General features: G+C 43.4%; 1 protein-coding gene across 1 annotated transcript in view; it reads left to right on the top strand.

Annotated features, from left to right (window-relative positions):
- Positions 1–4597, top strand: part of LOC135500748 (BMP and activin membrane-bound inhibitor homolog) — a 29583-nt gene extending 24986 nt beyond the window's left edge. The window contains exon 3 of the mRNA XM_064792400.1: positions 2427–4597. Coding sequence (XP_064648470.1) covers positions 2427–2923 — 497 coding nt within the window. The 3' untranslated portion in view covers positions 2924–4597. The remainder of the gene's footprint in view (positions 1–2426) is intronic.
- The last annotated feature ends 14333 nt before the right edge of the window (positions 4598–18930 follow it).

Raw genomic sequence — 18930 nt, 5'->3', positions numbered from 1 at the left:
GGACAGCACTTGTCAGTCCCGAGAGTGTCCTTAATGGCGAGGTTGGACTTCTGTCTTTGATTGCTTGAAGATAACTTACTTGCACGTCATGCACGTTTTTCTCAATAACGGCCTGTTCGAGGTGGTAGAGGGTTAACAACATGAATGTTTGCTAGCTTCGTTAGCACGGTTAGCGCATTTAGCTAGGTACACAAACCCAATTTGAGCGGTAATCGAACCCTCGTTAATGTCATTTTGCATTATGTGAATAAAGTTAACATGGGGAGACGCTAAATCAGGTCGAACACATGGTGAACTTGGCAACTGTTGGTTGTTCCTGCGGCATCTCGTTACCGAAGATGCTTATTAGTATTAACCTGCAGAGTTTGTTGCGGTAGTTTGTTGAAGATGGATAGACTGTCACGGGTTTCGAGTCTTGTATAGTCCAGTCAATGTAGGTTTAGTAGTCCAGTCAATATGACACAAACTTAGAATCTGTTATGAGCTCCGCTGGCGTCTCGCCGATGATGTCGCAGACTGCTTGTCAGTTTTTATCCTGCTGAGTCTGCCGAAGATGGATAGTTTGACAGGGTTTCAGAGTTGTCTGTACAGTCAATATAGGGTTGGTTAGTCCAGTCATCTAACGTCAAAGGTTTGGAGGTTTTTTGGGTGTAGTCAAGATGTAGTGGAGCCTTCTTGTTAGTTTTTATCCTGCAGAGTCTGTTGAAGATGATTGTCAGGGGTGTCAGAGTCACGTATAGTCCAGTCAATGAAGTGTTGGTAGTCCAGCCATCTAATGTCAACTTGATCCCGCTTGAACAAGCATTATTAAAAGCGGCTACAAGGAAATGACATGGTCCTATAAAAGTATGAAGACGGGCGACCTCTAAAAGACACTCAACGGTTCAGAAACACAACCTGACGAGTTAGCGACATCATTGTTTCGCATGACCATCGAAAAGACACAAACGGTAAACTTTTCACTAAAGCAGAAATACATCGTAGGAGTGAAAACTGTCTTGAAATAATCACTAAATGTTGTGAACCCAACGAACCCTCCTCGATCTGGATCGATGCCAGTTCGTGTAAAAGCGAACGAACTTACTTGTTACCGAACAGGCCTCGGGTGGGTTCAGGAGGAATTCCTCGAACCAGTACCGTGTAAAAAGACCTAACGTTAGTATTAAAGATATCTCGTTTAAAGTAAAAAGGCAAATCTGCCCATGATTTGACAACTTTGTTCGACAAAGTTACTTTCGAAACACAGAGATTGCCGGAGACTAGACGTCGCTGAGCGGTTGTTTTGCGGTGCCAGGCTGCTGAATCAAGACCATGTGTCTGGTGGACTCCCGGGTGGGCTCCTGCGCATCTGCGGGGAAGGAGACATGGAAGAAAGTTCTCCCGGGTCTCTTGGACCAGCCAGAATCAGTGGCAGTGCTGGATCCAGAGGCAGAAAGGTATACAGGGTTGGGGACTGGGTGGGGGAGAGGATTGGGAAGGAGGATCCTGCCCATCTACGGGGAAGAAGACACGAGGAAAGTGCTTCCATGCCTCTTGGACCCGATTCTGAAACAGTCATCAAACGACTTAATAAATCAGTGAACGAAACGGCAAGAACATCGGGTGGGGACTGTAGCACTTGGCGGCTTAGCTGTTGATCGAGTCGCCGAAGCTTATCTCGGTTTTTGTGTAGCATTAAACTATTTATTTTTAAAACTAGCATTATATCTAGGGGACTATCAATTCCCCGGGGCCACCGCAACAGTGCCTCATAACAACCCAACTTTCGCATGGCCGGGATGGTGCGTATTTCGTAATTCCTGTTCAGTCTGGTTGAAAGCTCTGGAATCAGAATATTTATGTATACATGTATATGTTTTGAAGCGTTAAACGTACATGTAATGGTACGGTACTATCGATATCGTGGAGTAAGAACATTGATATGGCTGAGTCAGTTTAGTCTGGCGCGGCCTCGCATGTTGCAGCTACCTCCGCCTCAGTTGGCCTCAGACGCGCGGCGTCAGGTAGCAATTAAATTAAGGCGGCTAGATACTCAAGCGGTTTTGTTAGTCTTTCTAAACCGGAGTCACTCAAATAGTTTATCTAACGAACGAGCTACCGACAGCCGTGTTTATCAACACGTTGAAAGCAAGAAGAAGAAGTTTTTTTCTGCGGTGAGCGGTTTTTCTAGGTGTCGCCATCTCGTAGAAGGTGGCAGCACTCCCGCCTGCCCAAGATGAATAGTGTGCTACCGGTATCTTATGGACGAAAGGGACCACGGGCCTTAGCCCAGCCCAACTTTCATGCCTCTTGTAAGAGTATTTTTGTGCCTTTCAGAGTCTGTTGGGCGGTGGCAGCACTGTTGAATTACTTAAGAGTAATCTCAACAAACCTGAAAAGTTTCTTGGTAGCCCTGCTTATGTATTTTTCCCGTCCTATCTTTTCAGTTATACAAGAAGACATCGAAACCAAGGTTCATCTTATCAACCATGACACCCCGATCCACCACGAGGAGTACTCCTCCGAGAAAGAACTCTGGTTTAAAGCGGCTGTCATTGCCGTGCCGATCGCCGGTGGATTCATCCTAATACTCCTGGTGCTACTCGCTGTGCGCATGCTCAGACAAGACAGTAAACGTCATCATCGGCTTATGCAAATGAGGAATCATCGAAGCTTGACGAAAGCGCAGCTTTACGTCACGGATCATTTTTATCTTGACAAAAACGAGAAGTGTTCTCATTTGAAAGGCATCTCGAACTGTGTTGCGGAAAAAAATTATACAGCGAAAGAAAAACATAAACAAAGTCCTGTGTCAACTTTTGTGAAAATGCCGGACAAGAAGGCAAAAGATGGCTCAAATGGGTGTTCTTATACGAGGGATTCAGTATTAATATGGGGCGGAACGAAGACAGAGACAATTATCAAAGACACATCCATTGTGTAAAAATTTATGGAGACTCGGACTCAGAGTCAGAGGTTTCATCGCTTGCCTTGCTTCTTCAACTGGTATAGCGCAGTGACCTCTGGTGTCAGGATTGTATACTAATGCACTCTCATTTCAGGGAGACGCGAACCTTCTTTGCTAACTGTGATGGTTTCTATGGTAACGTGGTGTCACTCGGACTAAAACTAATTATACTGTGTATACTGCGCAGTACTTGTGCTGATATTTTCGTTTTCGTTTGAGTGACACTGACTGTAGAAACAAAGGCATTTTCTTGGACAAGAATCTATTTTTAGACATTCTCTCCAGGAATAGAGTCGTATGTTTTGTAAATGTAGCAACACATTGAATTTCAATATACTCTATCCGTAGACCTATAAGGTCAGTTTTGCACTCATAAAAGTCACTATTTCTACAATCTAACGACAGGTATGAATTCATTTAAAAGCTGTTTATCTTTAAAATAAATGATATCGAGTGGATATTATAACGCCCCACGCAGTAGAAAAAGGTCGAACTTATTGCATGCGAAACTGACCTTATAAGTCCGTGGATAGAGTAATATAGTTCTGTTCAGTTCAACCTACAGCAATCGTGACATTCAGGTTCGTCCCGTGCATGTATTTTTATTTGATTAGAAACTTACCATTTCGTCCGGATCAGGTTGAACTGAATGAACTGGCCAGTAGAATTTCGGAATTGACTATCAACGACCTCGATTTCAAATGATGATACTCTCCTCTGATTGGTCAAATCGGCACCAGCTCAACTGAACTGTTAAATCAGGTGTAAACTCCACAGACGTGTGTAGTTCACTTCCTGTTTCGCAGGTGGCGCGACTGATACTTAAAGGATGGCACTGGTAGTTTCTCGTACCTATTATCCCTGAAGATTCAAATATGTTAAGCAGGAACCCGTTCAGAATATCGGGCCCGCCCCATGACCAGTCGACGTTTCGGTGATTGCGTGAGTGTGGACATCATTCTGACACTGGGTATCAAAGGAAACACTGCGAATATTCTAGTATGAAATGGTTAATTCAACGCATAGAGGAAGATTACACCTTTACAATAGGGAGGTTTCGCTATCTCGCCCGAGAACTGCTACGCCGGGAACGATGGTCGTTTTCGTTGTAGGAAATTTCGCATTTCAATTGTATAGAATTAGGCGTAGGCATTCACAATAAAGTTAAAAGATCGAGAAAACCCGCTGAAATTTGATGACGTCATTCGCATAAGTGTGGTTGTCTCGGAACGGGGTGGCGAAACTTCGGTATTGTAGTTTGAAGTATATTTTGTTTCATCGACATGAGTTAAAAACCAATATGAAATACTAGTAGTCGAAATTCTTTAAAAAAGGATTAATTTCGTCTTTCATCCCTAGTTTAAAAAAAGAGGGCGTTGGAGTGCCATGTCTCTGATCGGAACTATTCGGGTATTTCCGTAAGCTACATTTTACATAAAAAACCCGAGTAGCTCTGAAAAAATAGAATATTTTGTTGTCTGTAAATAATTTCACATCGTTAAATTTACGATGTTGAGAGTTGAATAGTCTCCCTTCGGAAAGCGTTCGGGAAATTTCGGTTGTTTCGAACGTTGCTGGACGTTTTCACGAATGAGGATCTAAGATAATAAGCGGATGTAAGATATTTCAGTGAATGGAATGGATTATTTATTAAAGTCATTTTAATGGTATATAAATCATTTCGATATTGAATTTTTACTAGTACTTTTCTACATTGACATTTTACAAAGTCAGAACGAATCGGGCCGAGAACATTGACCAACACGGTCAGAGAGATGGGACAGTCACAGCCAGACTGAATCGGGTCTGGCACCTCCACCAACTTGCCACCACGGTCAGAGTGATTAGACAAATCACAACAGACCGAATCGGGTCTATGCTTACAGCACATCCATTGTCTTGTCAACACAGCGAGAGTTGTTGGACTGCCTCAACTAGACAGACTCGAGTCTGGAACCTCCGCCGTGTTGCCAACACGGCGAGAGAGATGAAACAGTCACAACCAGACCGAATCGGGTCTATGCCTACAGCACATCCATTGTCTTGCTAACACAGCGAGAGATATGAGGCAGTCACAACCACAGCCTCGGGCCTGACACCTCCACCGTGTTGCCAACCCAGTGAGAGAGATCGGGTATATGCCTATGGCACACCATTGTCTTGCCAACACAGCGAGAGATGTGAGACAGTCACAACCAGACCGAACTGGGTCTATGCCTATATCACATCCATTGTCTTGCTAACACAGCAAGAGAGGTGAGGCAGTCACAACCACAGCCTCGAGCCTTGCACCTCCACCGTGTTGCCAACACAGTGAGAGAGATCGGGTCTATGCCTGTGGCACACCATTGTCTTGCCAACACAGCGATAGATGTGAGACAGCCACAGCCACAGCCTCGGGCCTGGCACCTCCACCGTGTTGCCATCCTAGTGATAGAGATGATACAGCGACAACTATACTGATTTGGGCCTGGCACCTTCGCCGTCTTGCCAACATGATGAGAGATGTGCCACAAGCAGAGACACTCGGGTCTGGCACCTTAACTGTCTTACTAACACAGTGAGTGATGTGGGACAGCCACAAGCATACAGACTCGGGTCTGGCACCTCAACTGTCTTACTAACACAGTGAGAGATGTGGGACTGCCACAAGCAGACAGACTCGGGTCAGGTACCTCAATTGTCTTACTAACACAGTGAGAGATGTGGGACTGCCACAAGCAGACAGACTCGGGTCAGGTACCTCAACTGTCTTACTAACACAGTGAGAGATGTGGGACTGCCACAAGCAGACAGACTCAGGTCTGGCACCTCAATTGTCTTACTAACACAGTGAGAGATGTGGGACAGCCACAAGCAGACAGACTCGGGTCAGGTACCTCAACTGTCTTACTAACACAGTGAGAGATGGGAGACTGCCACAAGCAGACAGACTCGGGTCTGGCACCTCAACTGTCTTACTAACACAGTGAGAGATGTGAGACAGCCACAAGCAGACAGACTCGGGTCAGGTACCTCAACTGTCTTACTAACACAGTGAGAGATGTGGGACTGCCACAAGCAGACAGACTCAGGTCTGGCACCTCAATTGTCTTACTAACACAGTGAGAGATGTGAGACTGCCACAAGCAGACAGACTCAGATCTGGCACCTCAACTGTCTTACTAACATAGTGAGAGATGTGAGACTGCCACAAGCAGACAGACTCAGATCTGGCACCTCAACTGTCTTACTAACACAGTGAGAGATGTGAGACTGCCACAAGCAGAGACACTCGGGTCTGGCACCTCAACTGTCTTACTAACACAGTGAGAGATGTGAGACTGCCACAAGCAGACAGACTCGGGTCTGGTACCTCAACTGTCTTACTAACACAGTGAGAGATGTGAGACTGCCACAAGCAGACAGACTCGGGTCTGGCACCTCAACTGTCTTACTAACACAGTGAGAGATGTGAGACTGTCACAAGCAGACAGACTCGGGTCTGGCACCTCAACTGTCTTACTAACACAGTGAGAGATGTGGGACTGCCACAAGCAGACAGACTCGGGTCTGGCACCTCAACTGTCTTACTAACACAGTGAGAGATGTGAGACTGCCATAAGCAGACAGACTCAGGTCTGGCACCTCAACTGTCTTACTAACACAGTGAGTGATGTGAGACTGCCACAGCCAGACAGACTCGGGTCTGGCACCTTAACTATCTTACAAACAAAGTGAGTGATGTGAGACTGCCACAAGCAGACAGACTCAGGTCTGGCACCTCAACTGTCTTACTAACACAGTGAGAGATGTGGGACTGCCACAAGCAGACAGACTCGGGTCTGGCACCTCAACTATCTTTCTAACACAGTGAGTGATGTGAGACTGCCACAAGCAGACAGACTCGGGTCTGGCACCTCAACTATCTTACTAACACAGTGAGTGATGTGAGACTGCCACAAGCAGACAGACTCGGGTCTGGCACTTTAACTATCTTACAAACACAGTGAGTGATGTGAGACTGCCACAAGCAGACAGACTCAGGTCTGGCACCTCAACTGTCTTACTAACACAGTGAGAGATGTGGGACTGCCACAAGCAGACAGACTCGGGTCTGGCACCTTAACTGTCTTACTAACACAGTGAGCGATGTGAGACTGCGACAAGCAGACAGACTCGGGTCTGGCACCTCAACTGTCTTACTAACACAGTGAGTGATGTGAGACTGCCACAAGCAGACAGACTCAGGTCTGGCACCTCAATTGTCTTACTTACACAGTGAGCGATGTGAGACTGTAACAAGCGGACAGACTCGGGTCTGGCACCTCAATTGTCTTACTAACACAGTGAGCGATGTGAGACTGCCACAAGCAGACAGACTTCGGTCTGGCACCTCAATTGTCTTACTAACACAGTGAGCGATGTGAGACTGCCACAAGCAGACAGACTCGGGTCTGGCACCTCAACTGTCTTACTAACACAGTGAGTGATGTGAGACTGCCACAAGGAGACAGACCCGGGTCAAGAAACTATGTTCTCACTCGCCGTGTTGCCAACACGGCGAGAACATACCGTATAGTTGGCTCGCGGATCTCAGCGGCTTGCCAACACGATGGAAAGATGACACTACTCTTACTTCAGGGGGTGGGGCACTGCACAGTAAGGTTGAATGCCAAAACGGCAAGAAAGAGGAGAGAGACACAACCAGGTACCTCCACCGTCTTCGAATTGATGATGAGATGAGACAGTCACCACTAGACACAAATATGCCTGGTCCCTCGTGCCAACACTAAGAAAGTGACAAACCCGTCACAACCAGATCGATCTGGGCCAGGCACCTCCATCGTCTTGCCTGCAAGGTCAGAGAGATGGGGCAACCACAACCAGACTGGCGTTGTTGAATAATGACATGGGAATATTTGTTTGTCTGTTCGGGATCGAACAAGCGAGAAATAAGACGAAAGTTTGTGGGAAAAATAACTTTGTTATATTTAGCGAAGAATACAAAGACACATGATGGAAGACACCATTGTCACAATCAGTTCCGACGAAAGGCACTGTCCAAAAGAAAGCTAAATTCCGTGGTGGATATCCGATGTACGACGACTACAGTAAGCTGACAATGTTTGCAGCACGCAGTTATAGGTTATGAAACTGGTTACAAACGTCTGAGGCCAAGGTTTATCAGTAGTTTTAGGTGTAATTTGAGAAGATGATAACATTTAGATAGAGCGGGTCATGGCGGCGGGTGTGAGTGCACAGGCCCGAACCAAACATGGCTATAAGTGACAAGGAAAGATGGCGCCAGCGAGCAAACTGAAGCAAACTGAAGCAGACGAGCATCGAACCAAAACGGTGTCTTTACTCAATAACATGTTTCTGACCGTGTGTGACATGTCCAGTGCAGGGTTGTGCTCTGTACATTGAGTGCCAGTTCATTTACGAGACACCCGTGAATTGCTTTAACTCAGTGGAATGCCTGTCGACTTACCGTCATTGAATGTCAATCCGTATGTCACCTCACACGCACAACGAGCGGTAGATCGGCATGACCTATATGAGGAATCAGTGAGATTTTCAAAACAAATCGACATTGAAGGCCAGAGACCTCTATTAGCCAGCGTATACACTCTGTTTACATTTTAATGAATATAGGTTGGTGAAAAAAGTACACCAAGGGTGCTTTTATTCCCACCAAATTTTATATGTGTTATGAAGAGGCTTTTATCGAAATAGTAGTAAAAATTCAAAACATTCCAATACCGATTGCCTGAGAAAAATTGATTTGTGTACAGCATTGCCATCAAATCGTCACTCGCGGACATGTCTTTGCCCTGAAACACAAAAAGATACTTCGCTGTAAGTCTCGCTTAGGCAAAATAGGCAGGTTTCGCACACTACGAAAGACGTAGTACGAACTACGAAGGACTGTATTGTCCTGCATTAGACACTGTGTACATTACGTGAACATTGCTGTACATAGGTTTTGGTAAAAAGAGCACCCCTAGGACCAATCAATCCTCACCCAATTTTATATGTGTTAAGAAGAACCCTTTACCAATATCATTATTAAATATTACAACATTCCAATACCAAATGCCTGAGAAAGAATTACTTCTTTACATCATATCTGTCAAAACGTCACTCGCGCATTGATATGGCCCTATTGAAATACAAGTTCTAAACAGACCAGTGAGACCACATTTTCTCAATGCGTCGACCCTTTCCCCGTGGAAGGATGCACGAGAAGGCGTTTCCTGGAGCCATGGATCGACCCTGTGTCGTCTTGGTGTTGATATCGATTTTTCCGACGTCACGTTGATGGCGCTTGATTATCCCGCAACTGCGAGGATTATTAGAAATGACGTTGCGTCTATAGCGGGGTGACGTGAACTCTGATCTCGGCGTGCACTCACGTGAAATGTCTTTCGCGGCAGGACTTGTGCGTACTAGAAATAACGGGCTTACTGGACTTTGCGCAACGAAACGAAACGAGCGAAATCGGGGAGCGACCATTATGTTTTACCCCGGTACGTCAAGTTCGATACATGGTGTCAGTCACCAGTATGGATGTGTTTTCCATTATGAATACGTGTTTTTTAAAATCAAAATCATGAATTTCCTTTCCATTATAAGAAAACGATGACGACGTTTCAGTTTAGGAGGTTCATTCATTTGAGGTAGAGAGGGTAACGTACATTGTATACACAAATCAAACACACACGCAGTGCTTGCATGCATTGCAGAGAACGGCTTTTGAGTGATGACCCACACCCACCCAGGCAGCTGAGACACATGTCTTGTTGGACATGCCTACCGATTTTTACTAAATAAAAGCATAACTTCACCTCACACTTTTCGGGGTTGCAAATGTACTCACGTAAATTACCAAAATTACATGCCAAATTCGCACATGACCTGTTATTTCTCAAAGTTTAGAAGCTCAAATGTCTGAATGTAATGTATGCGCGTAGTGTATACTCTCAGCAAGCGAATAGTTGTGATCGTCGGTTTTCGATACGAATCGTTTCCTGTATGGCCGTTACAAGCCGTTGTCTGAATATGATGTGAACCTGTTTACCGTTCAATGCTGCTCCCTGTGACGCTGTACCCGCAAATGTTCAATGAAAAAAATGCTGATAATGACTTACACGGCTTGTTCGCATCGTAAACATAGTGGAACACGGGTTAACTGTCTTTGCGTTTGGCCTAATTTTACAACGATTACTCCCCATGTAACCATGATCTAGGATGGACAGGCTGTGTATTATGAATAGGAAAAGTCACCTAGGGACCGTTGCGTAGAATACTTTTTTGGCGAAATATTGCGCAAAGTCCAGTAAGCCGAAATAACGAGCCCGGTCTACACTAGCAAACATGAACCAACACTATTGTTGGCCAACATCGTGTTGGGCCATGTTGCAGAGGCATGTTTGCTATTGTTTGCCAGTGTGGACGGGTCCAAAAACAAGTGAAAACATCAGCAAACTGTTTGGCCAATGTTGGCCAATGTTAGGCCATGCACCTTCTGAAAAACATGTTGGTTGGTGTTGGGCAATCAGCAGCCAATCAGGGAACAGATTTGGATCATGTGATGGAGCTACTGGCACAAAATGGCAGCCTCAATGTAAGATAGAGAATGGCAATTTCAAGAAATTGAATATTTAATTTCGGAATACGAAAAGCTTCATCCATCCGCAGGAAATTCTTGCTTTTGGGGTATGTGGCCCTTAACTCTTGAAGGAGGCAGTGATAGGCACCATGCATGCTTTTTCCACAAGTATGGCTTTTGTCAGTTGCAGCGGCGACGGGGGTTAATCACAACTGAAATAATTGCTGCTGAAGCACCTAGGCATGCTTTCTTCCTGTGGTTCTCCATTGTTTTCAAGAAAAATGGAGAGAAATGACTGATTTTCCCTCCAAATTGCCCTCAAATTCATGCCAAACATGGCCAAACTTAGCCAAACTTGTTTGGCAATGTTTGCCTGTGTGTGATAGTGTGGACGGGTCTCCAAGCATTCGCCAACATGATGTTGGCTCATGTTGGCCAACAATTGTTGGCGAATGTTTGCTAGTGTAGACCAGGCTTAGCCTGGTTTTTCTACTATCTAATAGCTGAAACAAAAATTAGAAAAGCTTCCAACACGTTTTTGGGGTCTGGACAGGGCCCATTTTTTATTGCACTTTTGACGACTAAAACCATCATGTTTCAGTTAATTTATTCGTGATATAGATATTTTATAGAAAATTGTGTACTTTCCTTTATCTATTTGTCTTAATGTTTATATCAATATCTAAAAATGTGAAGATTTTGATCCTATACACGAGTAGGCCTTTCATACGGTTTTTTCGCAAAAGCCCACAAAAAATCGACGTGAACGCCTATCCCATTTTTTTGACATCGTTACCAGGATGTCAAACAATGAGATAGGCGTTCAAGTTGGCGTTTCGGATGCTTTGCAAAAACTCTCTACTCCACCCGATGTAAAGACATTGCATATAAATATTACGCTCGTAAACGAATTCAAAACAAATTGTTTATCGAAATGTTACTCAATAAACACTCCGCAAAAGTTAAGATCGATTTTGTTTCGAAGCGCGTCTGCACATGTAAAAACCGCAACAAGATCATAAAAAAATTCACTCTTTGTTTTCAACCAGCATTGATATTAATCAGTGCATGATGTACTTATCTCTGTATTCCCATGTTTTCACTGTGTATACGACGCTGTGTGCTCGTCGTTGTTAAGAAGAATTTCATTCGTAAACTGAAATGATGCGTTACGCTGATTGAACTTACCGGTTAAGGGCTATATCGACCACCCCGAAAGCTATTTCGTGGGGTCGATGATATCAAGATTTGCCTTGATGGTCCTTTTTGATAAGACGGGAATTTAGGCCCAGGTGCGGGCGGACTCAAAGACAATGGACCGTGTATTTGGCTAGGCCTAAATAGGCCTGATATTTGGGTGGTCGATCGCTTAGCTACAATCCAACCTTGTGTCAGGAATTGGCGGAGGCGCAATGACTTGGAACGAGGCTGGTTTCCTGCAGCAAAAATCAAGGATAACGGAAGTACATGTACGTCACTTCAAAATTCTGAAACACTCGAGCCGGTTACAAAAATACAAAAGAGTTACGACAGGACATGCATTCATAATGTGACACATGTGTAGTATTATTTGTTGCTGTTGCACATGTTATACAAAGTACATGACACGTACATTAAATATTGGTGAAAATATAGGACATAATTGGATAGCTATACGCAGCGATGATATTATCAGTAAATATTGGCTTGGACTTCATTCAGTTTTTTGTATCTTGCTTCTCCTGTCCGGGTCACGTGGTTGATTATGCCATCTTCGTCGTAGATTGGTACCCAGTCTACACACTATATGACAGAGCGAGTTTTAAAAAGTGAATGCGTCCGACATTAGTCTAATACTATTAGGCCCCACGAGTGGCGTTGATTTGCCACTGCAAGTCACTGTCCTAGTGAAAGGACTGTGCTTCATTCAACCTCTACATCCGGGAACTACATGATTAGCAATAGGAGCGTAATGACCCCTGGGTAAACGAAGTTGGCGCTTTATATGCCTCCTAAACCGGAAGAGACCAAATATACGCAAGTACTACACGGCGCAAGTATAACTATGCAACCGTTACCAAAAGCGAGGCTAGGAGATTAACTGCCGGTGGGCCTATAGTTGTGAACGATTATATTTAATGTTATTCCCAACAGAATTCTGTCGTTGCACGATCTTCGCATGGGAATAAACTGATCAGTTTTAAATATTCTATAAGTGTAAGTTTTTCATATGAGCTGGCCATTCACAAATTTACCAATTTGATCATTTTTATGCACTTTCAAATTTGATTCAATAAAAAATACATGTTCGAAAATCGACGATCATACTCTGTAATATACCGATAGGTGGCGTGAGTGTAGCCACTATTAGCCAATCCCGATGCAGACCCCCAAATGTTGTGCATGAGTCTGCACATGACAAGCCTACGCCCGACATTTGGTGAACAATCTGTTCAACTGAAATCTTTGAAAATTGTGTATCAATAGCTATTGAGGAGAACTTCATCATGCAATAGAACATATATCATTGTTTAACCCAAAAGAGCCTGAAAACAGAAAGCCGCTTTTTTGTCGGACGGAACAATAGAGTAAGCGCTTCAAATCATCTTCTGCAACGAGAAACCTCATTACGCAGACATTTTCCATACGCTACAAAAATAGTGCGCATAAAACCGCCAAATTTCTTTCGTTTCATTAAAGGGCGACTTTAGGCAGGAGCAGAGGGGCTTATTTGGTCATCTTCAGGCGACTAATATACAATGTAAGGGCCCTGGGTTATGTCAGATTCAGCACTATATGTATTCCTCGTACAAGCGTGAATCATTTCGACGTACTGTGAGATGTGAGGGACCCCTATTGGCGACTTCGGATATCATTATCTTGCCTGTCTTGCTGCTGTCTATATTGTCCCTTTAAGAGATATTTCGGCCGAAGTATTGAAATGCAATATTACAACCTTTTGTTGCTTTTTTTTACAAAAGGCACAACAACAGCACAACATTCGGATGAGCGATTTCCGCACATTCAGATTCAATGGCGCCCAAATCAAACAGCAGCGACAATAGGACCGCCTCATCACACTTACTTTCAGTGCGCCGGAGTATGGACTGATCAGAGTAATGGCTGGAATTGAGGGTCGAGGCGTCAAGTGCATGCACGCCATCATATCACGTGTATGAATTTGACCCGTCAGCTTTAAGCTATCGTCCTGCATCACAGTGTAATACTGCCCTGGGAGATGATATCAGCAGACAAAAGTGGGCGCCTGGTTCCAGTTACAGGATGACCAGAGTGGAATCGGCAGTGCTTATCACAGGGATGAGGTTACGGCCTGACGCCCGTATTACCAAAGTAAACATGGCCTAATTCAAGAAGCAGTCACTGACTGAGGTTAATGTTTTATTCATTATGGGTTGCCCTGAGGTACCACAATTTCGACTAGAACTTACAAATCCTATCCTAAAAGTGATAGCCAAAATGGTGGAGCCTATGGTCAGAGATGGCGATGGTATCGGCCTTGACAAAGATGTTAGGGTGAAGTTTGTAAAAGGGGCTCAGGGCAACTGGGGCTGGTTTTGATAATGAATGAGTTTTCAGAAAAAAATTATAGGGTATTTCATAAAACATGGTGTTTTTTTCCTTATCATAATACTCTTATCTTTCAAATTATGCTTGAAAAAAAGGCGCTGAAACATTTTTCTTTTTTCTGGACATTTTTTCAGTAATGTCAGCCCCCCCCCACCAGAGAACCCCACTAAACATTTGTGAAAAATTGAGAATACAAAACGTGATGAAAATCATTATCATTTTCAATGCAGAACATTTATGTCTATCCTGCAATGCAATTGGATGATCGTTTTGGTGAAAAAGAAATTTTTTTGAGTCCTCGGAGGCTTCAGCAGTGAAAGGGTTAAGGGTGCAGAGACCGATCAATGCATGTGTGACCTTATCAATTGTTGGCGAATTTCGAAGCCCACTTTCGATAAAGTCATGCGTCCATGCTGCCTTTCTAGTTTCTCGATAGAGTGACTTTGATGGAGGCGACGTTAAAGGACGAGCCGAGTAATACGCGGCATTATAACCAAATAGGTTGGCCACTGTCTCTGTATCGTTAGCTTCAGGACAATTTCATGATGAATTTCACTTATTTGTATGTTGCCTATTTATTGTATGCCAGTTCATCAGTTTTACTCGGTAAACAGGGTGTCGCACAAAATTGACGCAAAAATGACCGTAGCATGTCAAAACGAGTATTTCAACAGCAATGCATTGGACTGGGGGCATTTTACAGCCAGACTTTGGCTATAAGACGTTATATCTCTTCTGGTATGTGCTATACTCTACGTTAAAAGGGCGTGTTCTACTCTGCTTGTTCACTGTGGGACCGAGGATGAAATGTTCTTACTGAATAACACAGAGTGACGCAAATAAAAATAGACTCGGCTTGTCAAAACGAGTATTCTAAGAGGATTTTGTTGGACTAGGACATTTTACGGCCAGACTTTGGCTATAAGACGTTATATCTGTTGTGGTATGTGCTATACTCTACGTTAAAAGGGCGTGTTCTACTCTGCTTGTTCACTGTGAGACCGAGGATGAAATGTTCTTACTGAATAATACAGAGTGACGCAAATAAAAATAGACTCGGCATGTCAAAACGAGTATTCTAAGAGGATTTTGTTGGACTAGGACATTTTACGGCCAGACTTTGGCTATAATATGTTATATCTGTTGTGGTATGTGCTATACTCTACGTTAAAAGGGCGTGTTCTACTCTGCTTGTTCACTGTGAGACCGAGGATGAAATGTTCTTACTGAATAATACAGAGTGACGCAAATAAAAATAGACTCGGCATGTCAAAACGAGTATTCTAAGAGGATTTTGTTGGACTAGGACATTTTACGGCCAGACTTTGGCTATAAGACGTTATATCTCTTCTGGTATGTGCTATACTCTACGTTAAAAGGGCGTGTTCTACTCTGCTTGTTCACTGTGAGACCGAGGATGAAATGTTCTTACTGAATAATACAGAGTGACGCAAATAAAAATAGCCTCGGCATGTCAAAACGAGTATTCTAAGAGGATTTTGTTGGACTAGGACATTTTACGGCCAGACTTTGGCTATAAGACGTTATATCTGTTGTGGTATGTGCTATACTCTGCATCAAACAGGCGTGTTCTCTTTGATTGTTTAGGCAGAGGATGGAATATTACAGGGTGACGCACAAAATTTACCGCAGCATATCAAAACGAATATTTCAGGAGTATCGTGTTGGACTGGGGCATTTTTCAGCCAGACTTGGGCTACGAGTACGTTATATCAGTTCTAGCATGTGCTGTTCGGTGCATTAAACAGTCGTGTTCTACTTTGGTTGTTCAGCCTGATGATGTAATGTTTTTGTGTCAGATCAGTAAAAAGAATGGCACGTGTATGGAGAAGGCGGAGGGGTATAGAAACCCAGGTTCCCGGATGTACCAAAAGAGGGTAAGCTTCGATGTAAAACCTAATCATTCCTCGTTATACCCAAAATGTACTTAGCGATAGCTTCTGCGCATGCGTGGACTGCTGGCGACAATCTCTTTGACAGGTTAGCGCAATTGTGTAAGGTCTTTCCACATCAGCCTCATCATTCTTGATAACAGGATACATATTTGGCCTTATAATCAAGCACGCACCGAGTTGACGACAACATGGTTGTTATCAGTGCGTGGTGTGTTGTTGGTATTGAGAAAAGTATTTGCCGTCGGTAAATGCTATTGCACTGCTAGGGCATATACCTAATACATGTACAGGGGCGGACCCAGAAGCCGAAAATGAGGGGGCACGGCACTTCTCACCAAAATTCCTGGTGTTTTCTCAAATTTTATGGTCAATTTCAAATATTTTTCATGAAATACGGGGGGAGGGGGCGGGCGTCTCGAGCGCCGCCGTGGATCCGCGCCTGTTATATTTCTAGAATATCATAATTAGTCGATATAAAGTCAAAAGAGCAATGTTAATTATACTACCTTTTGCTATAAAAAAAAGGTTGCCTGGTTTTTCAATGGAAAATCTGGGAAAATTATACTAATACAACTTCAATTAACCTCCACACCATACAAATATGTTATCGTGTACGGTCAAGAAAAACGCCAATACCGTGTCATGTACAGACACAAATTCGAATTCGACAAAGGCGATTTATAGGATATGCGAATAGTGACACCCTAGTGTACAAGCAGAAATTTCTTCAATTTATTTTTATTATCCGAAAAATCACTGTTTTTCATCTCTTTGACACAGAACGTGGGAATTTCTCTGGAAAAGTTATGATCCCACGAAAATAATTTTGTTACAGGGTTAAAGGGTTAAATCTGTTTTATGGATATCAAGGCAAGATTCTAATCTTTGCCAAATCCGAGGACGACAGATAGTAACCATTTATGACCCAATCGAATATGAAAATAGAAGTGGAGCTTTTGATGTAATTCATAGAAATGCCACTTTTGTTCTTCTGAAGGGATATCCCTACGTTATATATGTCATAAGCAGGGATGTGTATACGCTGAGTGCCGCTACCCGTCATCTCATTGCTTTCAGACAGGATAACCAATACGAACCTGTGAAACATTTGATTAAAAATATAAAGCGCTTCCCCAGAAAATAATCCGTCTTGATTTTAAACTGTTCTTGGTCCGATACAGTATTCATAATCGCCCTACCTGGACCATTTGCGGTCGCGTTTCAAAACATCTACACCCCAAGAGATGGCCTCGTCCGGAAAGGTTCCGGTAAAATTCAAATCCGGGAACGGGTTGTTCCATTTCACCACAGTCGAGGGGATGTGACACGAGCTCATTACCGATTCAATTCGATTGGGAGATTCTTTGTGCATCTTAAGCATTCCAGGCAAAGTCTCATGTCGGTTGAAATTTATAAGAAGGTGATACTCTAAATCAATGAAGTGAGATGCGGCATATAGAAACTACACATTACGCTGATTTGCCCTTGCCAGTGTAGAGATAGAAAATGTCCCCTGGGAAAAGTGTCCGGCCCTATTATATTCTGACGTCTATGGTAGGCCATCACCATCAATAGTTCAGAGAGTAAAGCGCATGATACATGTATAATCCTTTGTTCCCGAGACATTCTATCCTGGGACATTATAAACTTCTACACCTGTTAAAGGGGTTTGGAGGAGAATGCGCCTGCCCCTGGTATCAGTGGATGCCCCGGCCTGATGGTTTGTTAACATATAATGTTCACTCGGCGATTAATATAGGTCAACCAGAAACATTATCATCACCTGTATCGAAAGGTACCTTTCTCACCACCAATAATATTGATGAACAAAAATGATGTGTTGCTTTCATTTCACCCAACGCGTCCACTGATTATGGTATTGTACATAGAACAACCAATACCCTCTGGCATAGGCTACTTTTCTACAAGTTCAATGCTAGCGGTTATAACCAACATGGACGGGTGTATCATAACAGCACTTACTACTTAAACAGGGATCAATCATTCATCCATCGCGACATAGACCTATTTTCTACCTACCTTATGACAAAATGGATAAAGAGATCGGTCAAAGGAAAAGCTATTGCTGAGATAACGCTCCGCGATATTTCAACAGGGAAGTTGGTGAGACGTCTAATTCCTCCGCGCAAAGATAAATGTCAAATCCCCTCCTTGGACATTTATGTCATTAATGAATTCATATTTGTAATATCTTGCGCGGGTTATGGAAATGTGTTTATGTAACTCTTTACAATGCTGTTAAGAAGAATAGGCCAACAGGTGATAACTCCGTCTATAAATTTATAGAGAACCGCACTACCTCTGTGTCGTTCCTGCGTCTCGTCCGTTTCGTGAAACATGGCTGCTGCTTCCCGCTCTATAGGACCGACGCATATTTAGTCTACCAAGTCAGTCCTCTTTACCGGAAGTTGGTAGTCTTCCGCAACATATCGCAAGATTTAAACAAAAGGCAAACGTTTTCCGTGTCAAGAGTAGGGCGACTTCATGAAGAGTGTTTCGACTCTCTGATGATATTCGCCGCTAGTCGTCAAGGCGACGCGGTTCATCTTTTTAGTGTTGACATTGACGCAAGTTGCTTTGTAAACAGTTCATTTCTTACGAATATCAACCAATTAGCGTCGCAAGAAATATATATACGGATAGATAGGTCAAGTCAGGGCTTTCTTGATGACCTTAAATTTAAAAAGGTTATGATTGATGAACGTAGGAATATTTTGCATTTGAGTCGAGATAAAAATGAACAGGGCAATTCTGTATACGACGCGATCGACGTTTATGTTCGAAGGACCAATGGCATTAATTAGGGCATTATTACATGACTGTCGGCTGCCCAGTCACCTTCCACTCTACAGATCAAATAACATAAAATGGTAAACGGAAAAATC

Source organism: Lineus longissimus, chromosome 16 (genome assembly GCF_910592395.1).
Source record: "Lineus longissimus chromosome 16, tnLinLong1.2, whole genome shotgun sequence".
NCBI lineage: Eukaryota > Metazoa > Nemertea > Pilidiophora > Heteronemertea > Lineidae > Lineus > Lineus longissimus.
This window is presented reverse-complemented; position numbering and strand designations above follow the sequence as displayed.